General features: G+C 36.8%; 1 protein-coding gene across 2 annotated transcripts in view; it reads right to left on the bottom strand.

Annotated features, from left to right (window-relative positions):
- MPP5 (membrane protein, palmitoylated 5 (MAGUK p55 subfamily member 5)) overlaps positions 1 to 14558 on the bottom strand; it is a 69247-nt gene that overhangs the window by 36863 nt on the left and 17826 nt on the right. For both annotated transcript variants that reach the window (XM_011949721.1, XM_011949720.1), the window contains one exon: positions 2837 to 3045. In XM_011949721.1, the coding sequence (XP_011805111.1) occupies positions 2837 to 3045 (209 nt within the window). The remainder of the gene's footprint in view (positions 1 to 2836; positions 3046 to 14558) is intronic.

Genomic DNA, 14558 nt, shown 5'->3' on the forward strand with positions numbered 1-14558 from the left:
GTTGGCTAATGATGCCTAATATCTTTTTATTGCTATTGGCCATTTGGATTTCCTCTTTTTTGTGAAGTGACCGTTCTTTGTCAATTTTTTTTAACCAAGTAGTCTTTTTTCTTATTAGTTTCCAAGAGTCCTTTTTTTTTTTTTTTTTTTTTTGAGACAGGGTCTCACTCTGTCGCCCAGACTGGAATGCAGTGGTGCAATCTCAGCTCAAAGCAACCTTCGCCTCCCGGGTTCAAGTGATTCTCCTTGTTGGCCAGGCTGGTCTTGAACTCCTGACCTCAAATGATCCACCTGCCCTGGCTTCCCAAAATGCTGGATTACAGGCATGAGCCTCCCAAACTGCTGGGATTACAGACTGCACCCAGGCAACAAGAGTTCTTTATATATTTCATGGACAAGTTTTTGTCATATATGTATTTACACACACACACATATATATACTTCAATATCTCAAAATCAAATACCATTTCTCAGTGTGTTGGCTTTCATTTTTACTCTCTTAAAGGTGTTAATAAGTTCATCTAATGAAGTCCAAGTTCTAAATTTTCTTTATAAAAGTACTATAATATTGTAGGGCTGGGCATGGTGGCTCATGCCTGTAATCCCAGCACTTTGGGAGGTTGAGGGGGTGGATCACGAGGTCAGGAGATCGAGACCATCCTGGCTAACACGGTGAAACCCCGTTTCTACTGAAAGTACAAAAAATTAGCCAGGCATGGTGGCGGGCACCTGTAGTCCCAGCTACTCGGGAGGCTGAGGCAGGAGAATGGCGTGAACCCAGAAGGTGGAGCTTACACTGAGCCGAGATCGCGCCACTGCACTCCAGGCTGGGCAATACTGCAAGACTCAGTCTCAAAAAAAAAAAAAAAAAGCACTATAATATCCAAGAAATTTGGTTTGTGTTTATTAGTAAATATCCTAGATCACCAAAGATTTAATCTAGACTTTAAAATTTGAGGTTTTTATAGGCTTTATTATTATATGGTACCTAATATTTAACTGATATTTTAAGCTGCATAAACAAAGAATACTTCTGAATGTTTCACTAAATTTCTTGAGATTTTTTTTAACTTAACCTCACTAGGCTTCAATATTCCGAATATGAAAAAGGGGAGTTGGACTGGTGACTGCTGATACTTTTTTGCAGCTGTAAAGTAAAGGCAATGGGTCCATTTAATCTTTACCATTTTGTTATCAGATTTAACACTCCTCTCTTTGTTGAGTTCTGACTATGTGCTTTTTTCACAAGTACTATGTACTGAAAGGGCAACTTCACAGTCATGTACACTCCAGGGAAAACCATTCACATTCTATCACTGAAGACACTATAGATACTGTAAGGATGTCAAAGCAAACTTTCAGAAAATCTCTTTTATCAGTACTTTTAAAATTGTGAACTATCCTATATTCACATATGTGAATATGTGAACTATCCTAAAACTAATATTCGAAAGTGATTTTTTTAAAAGTCCTTTTAAACAACTTCTTTCTTCCCGAGGCATTTACTCTTTAAGCCACTTCTAGTTCTTTGCTTTTCTCAACTCCTAAAACCCTTTAGGCTAAGTTGTTTCTTTTCTCTCTTCTTTCCACCTTTCCATTGTGTGTGTCAGCTTTTTAAAATTGGAGCAATTCTGATCTCTCTTGCTTCTCTTACTCTCTTCTTCACCTATTGTTGTATTAGCAAAACAAGGACCCAGTAGCCAGCTGGACAAACCTTCCTCCTAATAGGGACAGGAATGATTATAATGATTTATTTTGTATTCTTCCCAACTGGATTTGAAACCAGCTTCACTTGCCTGTGTGCTCTCGAATATGTTATATTTTTACCAAATATAGTGGTACTCGTCTTTTCCTTCTATCCTGGAAGTAAGTCCAGAATTGCCTACGTGTGTGAATAGTATAAGATCAAAGTAATGTTATTTCAATCTCTGTAAGAAAAGTAATTTTCAGAAATTTCAGAAAACCATTTAAACCATAAGTAAATATGACAAGTGAGAAAAATATCTCCCTTGGGGACAATTATGTGCTAATCTACAAAGTACCTTCTAATCTATTTTATAGGTTCTGTAGCTCTAGATGTCCTCCCTCCCCAATAGCCCATTTTCTGCTCATGTTGGCATTCAATGAAATACACTCACTTGATGGGATTCCAGAATTATTCATTTTAACAATACCAAAATAACTGAAAGCACTAGAATAATGAAAGACTGTCTACTCCCCAAAACAGGAGAGTTTTATTTATAACCTTAAAATCTTAAATTTAAAAGATGTTTCCATAACAGATTAAACACTGAACACTGGTTAGCATCAGAAACAAGAATTTAAGTCATCATGTTAACAATAAAAACCCTCACAGTATATTAAGATTTAATAATTTGAAATGTCTACAGTTTTTATAGGAGGAAAACTTCAAAATACCTAGACATAATAAATCTTAGAAGTTATATAATGCCTGATTATCAGTTATAATTGTATCTCATCAGTATTCATTATCTCAGTTTATAATGTATAATGCTTGAAATTCATAAAACTATACTAAAAACATTAAAAAAATTGCTCTCTAATAATTCAAATATTTGTTACTATCCAAATTTATGATTTTACATAAAAAATTAACTCTCTTCATGGAACAGAGTTCTGACTCTGAAGTAAATTTTTTTTTTTTTTAGGATAAAATGCATGTAGTAAACTTTCTGTCACAATGCATTATTAACATGCGATTAACAGTAATTAATTCAAACACATCTCATAGTCACATTAGTATTTTCCAATAATCCTGCCTTCCTGCCAGTACTAATTACCTTGTAGACATCAACAAGATGTTTAGAATACATACCTCTTGAGCAAGATCTTGTGCGTTGGAGATAAGAGGAAATGGAGGACTGGCCTTGTTCATGTGTACAGTGATGGCATTGTGTATCTTAAATGCATTCTGAAAATCCTTATTTTGAACAAGTTGTAAAAGCACTGAAATATCCTCCTGGCTCTGAGAATCTACCAAAGTATGTTGGATATGCTTAAGTGAAGAAAACAAGTCTTCTATTTCTAGTAGGAGAAGAAAAAGGTACCCAAAAGTTAATTGTTTCAGTATTAATTCAACGTGTATTTTCAGAGAAAATTTCTTTGAACCAGTAAGAATTTAAGTTTTCAGAAAAATACCAAAATCTGCATATATTATTGTCAATCATGGTCATTTTATAGGTTTTTAAGTAAAACTTTTAAAAAAATTACACAACAGAATAACTTGCATTTTTACAAAGGTGTTTTAATTATAAAACTAATACACATTCACTATAAAAACAAGTGAGGGGAGGAATGCAAAAATTAATAAAGAAATTTAAAACCACCAATAATCCCATCACCTAGAAATATTTTTTTCTTAACATCCTATTTCAACAGTACATTGTAAATGTTTTCCCATATCACTAGTCTTTTTAAATATTTAATAATTCATGATATTCTATTACATGGCTAAACGATAATTTATAGTAACCATTAAAGTTCAACATTTAGATTGCTTCCAATTTTTTGCTACCATAAAAACAAGCATTTCAGTACATAATAATCAGTGGTACATATAAATTTGTCTGAGATTCTGATGTCTTCATAAAGTAAGTCCCAGAAATAGAACTTTTAGATAAGATTCTGACATTTTTTAAAAAGTCAAACAGCTTTTCTAGGGAGGCTTTACTAATTTGCATTCCATTAACAATATTTTCAGAAATATTTGATATTATTATTTTTTAAATCTTCCATTTATTTGACTAGTAAAGAAGTTAAGGTTTATTCATATTTACCAGGCACTTCTTTTGTGGTCTATAAAACGCTAATGAATATGTGAGTTTCCTAAAGTTGTACTGAAAGTTGTGGACATATGTATGTGTATTGTGTCTGCCTGTTAGTGTGCATACATAGCACAAGCATTTTTCTGGAAAATGTTACTCCAAAATGGTTAAGAAGCACTGGTAAACCAGGCACAGTGGCTCACGCCTGAAATCCCAGCACTCTGGGAGGCCCAGGTGGGTAGATCATGAGGTCAGGAGTTCGAGACCAGCCTGGCCAAGATGGTGAAACCCCGTCTCTACTAAAAATACAAAAATTAGCTGGGCACAGTGGCGGGCGCCTGTAATCTCAGCTACTCGGGAGGTGAGACAAGAGAATCATTTGAACCCGGGAGGCAGAGGTTGCAGTGAGCCAAGATCACACCATTGCACTCTCGCCTGGGCAACAAAGCAAGGCTCCATCTCAAAAAAAGAAAAAAAGCAGCACTAGTAGTCTCTTCCCTGCTCCCAAATAGGCTGTGTGAGTGTATGTGTGCTTGCGCATATACTAGGTCATATTTGTTGGGAATCATTTTCCAATATTTCCATTTATCTCTTAATTATATTTGTGGTTGCTCTTATTATAGAATTTGTCAACTCTGACCCCCCGCTTTTCCTGTGTGATTTCTTTCACTGTTTCTATGCTTATAAACTTCTTGTAGGTCATTTAAAAAAAAAAGTATCTAGATTTCTTCTAGCTTCTTATAATTTCTACTTTATTTAACTTCTATTTAATTTTAATTCATCTAGAATTTATTTTGGCATAGATCTGAAAAAATTTAACTTTATTTTTCTTTCAAATAACCAATGATTCTAGTACCATTTATTAAATAATCATTCCTGGCCAGGCGCAGTGGCTCAGGTCTGTAATCCCAGCAGTTGGGGAAGCTGAAGCGGGTGGATTGCTTGAGTCCAGGAGGTCGAGACCAGCCTGGGCAACACGGTGAGGCCCCGTCTCCACTAAAAAAATACAAAAAATGTCTAGGCACAGTGGCTCACACCTGTGTTCCCAGCACTTTGGGAGGCTGAGGTGGACAGATTGCTTGAGTTCAGCAGTTTGAGACCAGCCTGGGCAACATGGTGAGACCCTGTCTTTTTTTAAAATAACAATAATTTTTAAAAATACAAAATATTAGCCAGGCATTGTGGTATGTGCCTTAGTCTCAGCTACTCATGAGGCTGAGGTGGGAGAATCCACTGGGGCCATGATCACTATACTGCACTGTAGCCTGGAAAACTGAGTGAGACCTCATCAAATAATCATTTCTTTTCCACTGATTTATAATGCCACTAAATTCTTACACATATCAGAGTCTGTCTTTATTTCACTGGTCTATCAGAACTATACTGTTTTATTAGAATAGCATTATAATGTTTGTTCATATTAATATGACAAGTACCTGATATTTCTTTAAGTTTCTTGACTATTGTAAATTGGTTATAAGTCACTTTTTTCAAGTTACCTCCCATTCCCTCTTTCCTAGTCTTCCAATAAGAAAAGTCCTATTGAGATTTTGACTAAAATTAAACCTGTAAATGAGTCTAGGAAAAACTTAAGAGCACATACTAGGACTTATACAGTCAAAAACATAGTATAAAAAAGACATGGAAGCCGGGCACAGTGGCTCAAGCCTGTAATCCCAGCACTTTGGGAAGCCGAGGCAGACGGATCACGAGGTCAGGAGATCAAGACCATCCTGGCTAATATGGTGAAACCCCGTCTCTACTAAAATTACAAAAAAATTAGCCAGGTGTGGTGGCGGGTGCCTGTAGTCCCAGCTACTCAGGAGGCTGAGGCAGGAGAATGGCGTGAACCCAGGAGGTGGAGCTTGCAGTGAGCCAAGATAGCACCACTGCACTACAGCCTAGGTGACAGAGCAAGGCTCCGTCTCAAACAAACAAACAAACAAACCAAAAAGACATGGAAAAAAATCTTTCCAATGTGCCTTTTTGTCAGTTCTCTTCTTATAAGGTCTGCAGAAACACCACTGACTTTTATTTATCTTGTATCCCACAATTTGAAGAGCAGTTAAATTTTTAAATAGATTTTAACAGCTCTTCGGTTGATTCTTGAGGTTTCCTATCTTTCCTGCCCCAAATCAAAACAACTTGAGTCTTCCGTTTAAACATATATATATTTAGTCTTCCTTATTTTATATATATAGTTGTCCCTTGGTATCAGTGGGAGATTGGTTCCAAGACCTCCCACAGATAGCAAAATTTGCAGATGCTCAAGTCCCTTATATAAAATGGTGTAGTATTTGCATATAAGGTATACACATCCCCCAGTTACCTAAAATCAGCTCTAGATTACTTATAATACTTAATACAATGTAAATAGCTGTTATATTGTATTGTTCAGAGAATAATGACAGGGAAAAAAAGTCTTTTTTATAAAGACTTAAAAGGTTTAAAAGTCGGCCACACGCAATGGTGGCTCATGCCTGTAATCCCAGCACTTTGGGAGGCTGAGGCAGGTGGATCACATGAAGTCAGGAGTTTGAGACCAGGCTGGCTAACATGATGAAACTCCATTTCTACTAAAAAAAAAAATACAAAAATTAGCCAGGTATGGTCGCATGCTCCTGTAGTCCCAGCTACTTTGGAGGCTGAGGCAGGAGAATCACTTGAACCCAGGTGGCGGAGGTTGCAGTGACCCAATATCATGCCACTGCACTCTAGCCTGGATGACAGAGCGAGACCCTGTTTCAAAAAAAAAAAGGAAATAAAGAAAATAAAACTTTTTTCCTTGTCATTATTCTCTAAACATACATATATGTATGGTCATCAGTAGTTCAAAATGAAGAAAAATTTGGCAAAAAATTTAAAAGTCAAAACTGTCATTAGAATGACATAAGAAGCTGTGGCCCAGAGCTAGATAAGAGCTAAGGGATAGCCAGAATTTAACCATAAGCTAATATTAAGAATAGATAGAAAGAATATAAAATGTCAGATTCCATCACATACAATGAGGTTACCAAAGAATTCCCTAAGAGATTAAATAATTCAACAGCCTTAAAGTATCTTAAAAGCAAAACAGAAAAACATTTAAATATCTTACAAGAAAAACAATTTTCTTTGTAGAGATGGAGTCTATAACTTCTGGCATCAAGAAATCTTCCTGCCTCGTCCTCCCAAAGCGCTAGGATTACAGGTGTGAGCCATACCTTTCAAGGCCTTTAGTAATTGTTAAAAGGGCCTCATGGCCGGGAACAATGGGTCATGCCTGTAATCCCAGAACTTTGGGAGGCTCAGGAGGACAGATCACCTGAGGTCAGCAGTTTGAGACCAGTCTGGCGAACATGGTAAAACCCCAACTCTACTAAAAATACAAATAAATTAGCGGGGCATGGTGGTGCATGCCTAAAGTCCCAGCTACTTGGGAGGCTGAGGCAGGAGAATCGCTTGAACCTCGGAGGCAGAAGTTGCAGTGAGCCAAGATCGCACCACTGCACTCCAGCATGGTGACAGAGTGAGACTCCGTCTCAAAGAAAAATGAAAGAAAAAAAAGGGCCCCAGCATGGCTGTTAGGGTATTGTGAAAGACTGAGAGCCTCAGATTTCACCACTGACTGAAATCAACAAGCAGCCTTAGACAGCCCAGAAGGTAACTGTATCCCTACTGGGTCTCTTCAACCTCAGGGGAATTTAAATTTTTTAAGGCCAAGGAGTTTCTGCATAATCTCTCCTATGTACCAAAGCCACTCAAAAGGATACTAAAATACTGACATTATTTTGAAAATTACCTGTACTTCTACCTTTTGGCTATTAACTACTGGTATTATTTTGCTATGCCATGTAGCCTTTCAAACTTTTAAAATGCTGGTCTAACCATACAGATGACACTGTAAATGTTGTTTTGCAACCTGTTTTCCAATTCCTTAGAATAAATTTCTAGGATAAAATTATTAATCAGATAATAAAAACATTTAACACTTCGATACATACTGCCAAGCTGCCTTCTGGATTTGTACCAAGTCATATCCCTATCAGCAACGCACATGAATGTCTGTTTTCACAAACACACACCAATTTAAGAAATATCAATCTTTTAATTTTTGGTGATCTGATACGACTGAACATATTTTTACAGGTTATAGCCATTTGAATTTCTTCTTTCATCCATTTTATCTTTTGCCCATTTTTCTACTAGAGTGCTTTTTATAACTAGAATTTAACTGATATCCCTATAGCCTTAACTATAACATACTTAATACAATTTCATCCTTTTTTCTTATAGCAGAACAATGGCTTTTAATCCAATATATTTATGAAAAAAAGCTAAGGAAATGTAAAAGACTTATTTTGCCACAGTTCTAATTTAATCATAACCAGAATCTCCAGTGCCTTTTTTTTTTTTTTTTGGAGATAGGGTTTCACTCTGTCACCCTGCTAGAGTTCAGTGGTGTGAACACGGCTCACTGCAGCCTTGAGCTCCTGGGCTCAAGTGATCCTTCCCACCTCACCCTCCGCAGTAGCTGGGACTACAGGTGCATTAACACCACACACGACTAATTCTTTTGCATTTTTTTGTAGAGACAAAATTTCACTGTCGCCCAAGCTGGTCTCGAACTCCTGGACTCAAGTGATTCACCCACCTTGGCCTCCCAAAGTGCTGAGATTATAGGCGTGAGCCATCACGCCCAACCATAAAGGGTACATTTTTAAAAGCACTTCACAAGTATGTATTAATTCAAGAACACTTTCTTTTTTTTTTTTTTTTGAGACCAGGTTTCTCTCTGTCACCAGGCTGGAGTACAGTGGCGCAATCAGAATTCACTGCAGCCTCGACTTCTCAGGTTCCAGTGATCCTCCCACCTAGCCTCCAAGTAGCTAGGACCACAGTTGCATTCCACCACACCTGGCTATTTTTGTATTTTTTTGGTAGAGATGGAGTTCTGCCAGGTTGCCCATGCTGATCTACAACTCCTGAGCTCAAGCGATCCACCCACCTCGGCCTCCCAAAGTGCTAGGATTATAGGCATGAGCCACCACGCTCAGCTAAGAACAGTTAATTTTCCACACACTCAAAGAAAAGTTCCATTCTTTCACGGATATATCTGTTACTTAAAACAAAAATCCACCTAAGTTTTTCAACATTCTATACAATTCTGCAGGGAATTTTAAAAATCCATTCAGATGTAACTAAATCAGTACTGTCAAGTACACTCTTCCATAATAAAGATGAAGACACGGCCGGGCGCGGTGGCTCAAGCCTGTAATCCCAGCACTTTGGGAGGCCAAGACGGGTGGATCGCGAGGTCAAGAGATCGAGACCATCCTGGCTAATACGGTGAAACCCCGTCCCTACTAAAAAATACAAAAAAAACTAGCCGGGCGAGTTGGCGGGCGCCTGTAGTCCCAGCCACTGGGGAGGCTGAGGCAGGAGAATGGCGTGAACCCGGGAGGCGGAGCTTGCAGTGAGCTGAGATCCGGCCACTGCACTCCAGCCTGGGCGACAGAGCAAGACTCCGTCTCAAAAAAAAAAAAAAAAAAAAAAAAGATGAAAGATGAAGACACAGAGACAACAAAGAGAGGACAGAGGACAGAGAGAAGAAATTCCCTTCCCCAATCCCAGACAAGACAACAGACACAAGAAGGAACCACATGGACAGAGAAATAAAGAGAGAAATGAAGAACCATAAGGCTAGTGAGAAAGTCTGACATATGTGCTAGGTTGGGAGTGGACAAGGAAGTAAGCACTTAAGGCGGGATGGAGGCAAGAGAAGGTAGAGGCAGGCATAGCAAATCTAGCTTTGGTAATAAATTCAAGCCTGTAACAAATTTCCTACAAGGAATTTCTTTATATCTAGTTTAAATTATTTGCCCTGTAGTTAGACCTATTTCCTCTTACCTGATTTTTCAGTGGAAATTAAGTTCCCATCTTCTCTAATATTTCATGCAACACTTAACTCTTGATCATTTAAAAGAGAGAATATAGTATTCTAAAGTGAGAAAATTCACTTACATTTGGCTTTGGGATACAACTAATCAGATAAATACAAACATATACATTGGTCCACAAATCCACCCTGGTAAAATCTGTCCTCCCTCCTTGTCCTCTCCTGGCAGTCTAAAATGTAAAAGAATGAAGACTGTGAAATAGGCAACAGAAAGCAATCACCAAGAGTTACTTTATCAGAAAATCCTACTTTCCAATGCCTAGAACTGTGGGTAGCCATGTGAAAATTTTTTGGTTATAAGGGTAAACATTAAAATTACCTAAGGAGGCCAGGTGCAGTGGCTCATGCCTGTAATCCTAGCACTTTGGGAGGCCGAGGCGGGTGGATCATGAGATCAGGAGATCGAGACCATCCTGCCAAACACGGTGAAACCCTGTCTCTACTGAAAATACAAAAATATTAGCCGGGCGTGGTGGTGGGCACCTGTAGTCCCAGCTACGCGGGAGGCTGAGGCATAAGAATGGCGTGAACCCGGGAGGCGGAGCTTGCAGTGAGCCGAGATCGCGCCACTGTACATCAGCCTGGGCGACAGAGCGAGACTCCATCTCAAAAAAAGAAAAATTACCCAAGGAATCTCCATCTGGATTGGCATCATTTATTTTTATATATTACTCTCATTTGCCCCATATTAAAACAGATAGCTTCTAGGGACCTATAGCCAGCATTAAGCTTCTCCACTTCATCATGTAATTCTGATTCTTTTAACCTGTCCTCAGAAATTTCAACTCCAACCAACTTCATGACTTTTTTCTGAAACTTTTAAGATTTCTTTTCCTCTAAACTAGAGGGTCAAATATGATACTCAGATGGGAAACTTAGTATTACTAAGTAGGAGGAAATTACATCAGTTTCCAGTATATCTACCTGTGGAATTAAAATTGCGGTGGCTCATGCCTGTAATCCTAACACTTTGGAAGGCCAAGGTGGGAGGATCGCTTGAAGCCAGGAGGTCAAGACCAGCCTGGGCAACATAGTGAGACCCCATCTCTACAAAAAAATAAAAATTAAAAAAAAATTCTTTTTAACCTAGATGAATGGAAAAACAAGATGTGGTATATTGGTACAGTGGAATATTAATTCATCCATAAAAAAGAAATGAAGTACTGATTCATGCTACAATATGGATGAACCCTGAAAACGTAATGGTAAGTGAAAAGAGGCCAGTCACAAAAGAGCCTATGTTATGTAATTTCATTCATATAAAATGTCTAGAATAAGCAAATCCAAAAAGACAAAGTATATTCGTGGTTGTCAGGGGCCAGGTGGTGGAGAGAATAGGCAGTGACCATTAATGGGTACATATTTTGGAATTATATAGTAGTGATGGTTGCACAACCTTGGTTTTTTGTTTGTTTGTTTTTTTTTTAGCACTGCAGCCTCAATCTCCTGGGCTCAAAAAATCCTCTTGCCTCAGCCTCCCTAGTAGCTGGGACTACAGAAGCATGCCACCATGCCCAGCTGATTTGTGTGTGTGTTTTTTGTGTTTGTTTGTTTGTTTTAAGTGACAGGGTCTATGTTGCCCAAGCTGGTCTCAAACTCCTGGGCTCAAGAGATCCTCCTGCCTCTGCCTCCAAAGATGCTACTAATACAGGCGTGAACCACCATACCTGCCTGCACAACCTTGTGAGTATACTAAAAACTAATGAATTCTACAGTTTAAAAGACAAAATTTTATGGTATGTGAATTATATCTTAATAAAGCTGTTATTTTAAAAATGAAATAAGAAATTAGTAGTTAAGATCCACAAATTAATTTTATGGACTACAGGGTTAGATGATCTCTCTGTAGCTTCTGGTTCTCACAAAAATTAAATTTCATTCAAACCTGTAGTGTGCCATTGACTCAAATGCTTTTTCCATTTGGTCCTCAAGAAAATCCTGAAACTGAGGCTCAGAAAAATTAAGTAACACGCCCAACGTTAATAGCAATTCAGTAACTTAAAAAGTATTTAAACTCAGTTTTGACTCTAATATCCCTGCACTTTCCAATATGCAGCTACCTCATACATTTCTGAATATGCCGTAAGATAACGAAGCAAATCTCTGCAGGCAGAAATAAGTTTTAAAACCTACTACTGATTAATAAGTGGAATGAAGTTTTAACATATTATGTCAAAGACTGAATGATGTAGCAGTTACTTTTCTATAGAATTACGTGTATTTAATAAACAAAATTTACATGACTATACATATACTCTAATGAATTTTTACATCTTTAGGTCTAATTTTAGCAGCTTGACTAAATCATAGAATTCTCAAATGATCCCAACACTTCAAACATTAAATCTATTGACAATAGATTTAATTATTTCAATTCCAGGAAGGTAAAAAAATTCCCTGAAGGAATGGCTAATAACATTTATTTGGAAATATCATAACAATAGCTAAACAAAAATTCGATAGTAAAAATAATTAACTTCTCAGAAGCAGGTTGAACTAAAACTCAGGATTTACTGGCACTGGGATTTTGTCTGTTGGCTTGAAATACATTTTATCTTAAAGCCAACCTTTAAAAAAGTTTACAGTCACACAAAATTCCAGTATGCCCCATGAACAATCAAAAGCCAGTTAAATGCCAGAATGAAATGTGAAAGAGCTATTTTACTTTAAAATGTCAATAATCTTTTGACTTCATAGTTTGAACATCCAGAGACATCTGGCAAAAAATATGCAGATACTAATTAGGACTGAAACATGCTATTAATTCTATGAAAATATTTTATTCCTTAGCTTTATTCATCCCAGTTTCTTCTCCGTGGTGTGTTTTTCCTTCTTCACACTGATAGTATCTCAAAGATTAGAAAGCCCCAATCACAAATTCCAGGAGTCTTTTTATTAACCACTAAACAGCTTACCACAGATATATATGGGTGTGTGTGTTCCCTTTCCTGACACTGCTTCAAAGACAACAATTTTATAGTCACATATGTGATAGATGGCAGTCATCCCTAGTTTGCTCCCTTTAAGTATTCTATCTATATATTTCCTTGTCCACATCCCTGGCCCAAAATTACTTATCTGAGAACACAAAAACAGTGAAATCTATAATATAGAAATATATGAAAATTACTCTACTCTAGCTTAACCTGCTCTAATCTGCATTATTTTCTTTTCTGAAGATTTCTCTCACAACATAGTTTGCTCTGATTATGAAAGAGAACAAAGACAATAATATCTGTAACAAACCAAGCTTTAAAAACTAATGCCAGTTTTAAGGAAAGACCCCCTAATACCAAAATTTTTACCATTTATAATACTAATTATTCATTTGAAATCTAGTTCCCATATCACTATTTTTTATCTTTCAAAAAAATTCTAACTGCTTTTAAATAAGAAAATTCAGTTCATCCTTTCTGAGTATTTTCTGTCAACTCCATCCCTGCACTTTTATTATCATACATTGTCAAATTTACAAATACTTTTCATTAAAAACCACCCAAGTACTTAATCTTGCCAATCACATTTTCGATTCTTAAAAGAATACTTTGTCTACTCACAAATAAATGATGATGTATTATTTAGAAACTGAAGGCTTCCTCTCAAAGAAAGAAATCAGTTGCTCATTCTTCCCTCATTTAAAACAAAGTTGCTGTGAAAAAGGCTGAGACGTTGTCTCCTGTCATACAGGCGGGTATTAATCAAATACTAGCAAGGAGACACACACAATGTTCAGGGAGTACTTCTCTTACAGTTTGATGTGTTAGCAGATTATGAACAAGAAAAAAAGTTTGGCAAAAAGCTATTACACTTCATTTTAAACAAAAACTTAAAAACCTGAGGCTATGACGGACAATAGCAAACTAAACCTTATGCTAATTTCTCATGATTCTTATATAACAGATACCTGTGTTGACCATATTAACATAAAATATATCATTTATTTTTCAAAATACATCTTCTCCTGTCCAAGAAATGAATTACAAATACCTGTTATGACATTTCAAATTACTTTAAAATAAAATATATAAAACTGCCTTAAATTCAAGGACCACACATAGGTACTTTTAAAAACTACAGCAGATTACACATTGGAATAGAGGTATCCTTTAATCTGAATTTGTTAAAAAAAAAAACACTCAGCAATAGAACATACAAACAGAAACAGGAAAAAGGAAAAAAAAAATTTAAGAGAAATGATGTCCAATTTTCTGTGCTTAGGCAAAACAAACAAAACCATAAACTCACAAATGTTCTCTTACTAAGTGAATCTGGCTGAAGCTATATTTGTTTCTTTACTGTGATTACATGAATATTACCTATCAGATGGATACTGACACCTGATTCTAAGTAAACCAAATGGACAAATACATTAATCTTATGGGAATGTAAACAGAAAAACAGAAGAATCAATCCAGGTTGGCACTGGATATAACAAACTTTCTCCAATAAAATATTTTCAGAATATTTTAACAAATAAATAATAATAGAGTGGTGGGAAATGAAGGCTAGTAAGAAGCAATCAGGAATGAAGTATTTTTACTCTAATAAAACCCTCAGGAAAAAAAGAGCATAAAATTCCTTCACATAAATGTATTAAAAAAATGTAATCTTTTAGCTTTCACTGTAATTAAAATATCTGAAGGCAGGATTTAGCAGACTTCACTATGACTAAACACATATCTATGATTTCTTAAAACACAGAGAAGCATGTACATATGAAATGTGGATCCTGAATAAAAATTTGTAACAAGCCGGGCGCGGTGGCTCAAGCCTGTAATCCCAGCACTTTGGGAGGCCGAGATGGGCGGATCACGAGGTCAGGAGATCGAGGCCAT

Source organism: Colobus angolensis, unplaced genomic scaffold, assembly GCF_000951035.1.
Source record: "Colobus angolensis palliatus isolate OR3802 unplaced genomic scaffold, Cang.pa_1.0 Scaffold3, whole genome shotgun sequence".
NCBI lineage: Eukaryota > Metazoa > Chordata > Mammalia > Primates > Cercopithecidae > Colobus > Colobus angolensis.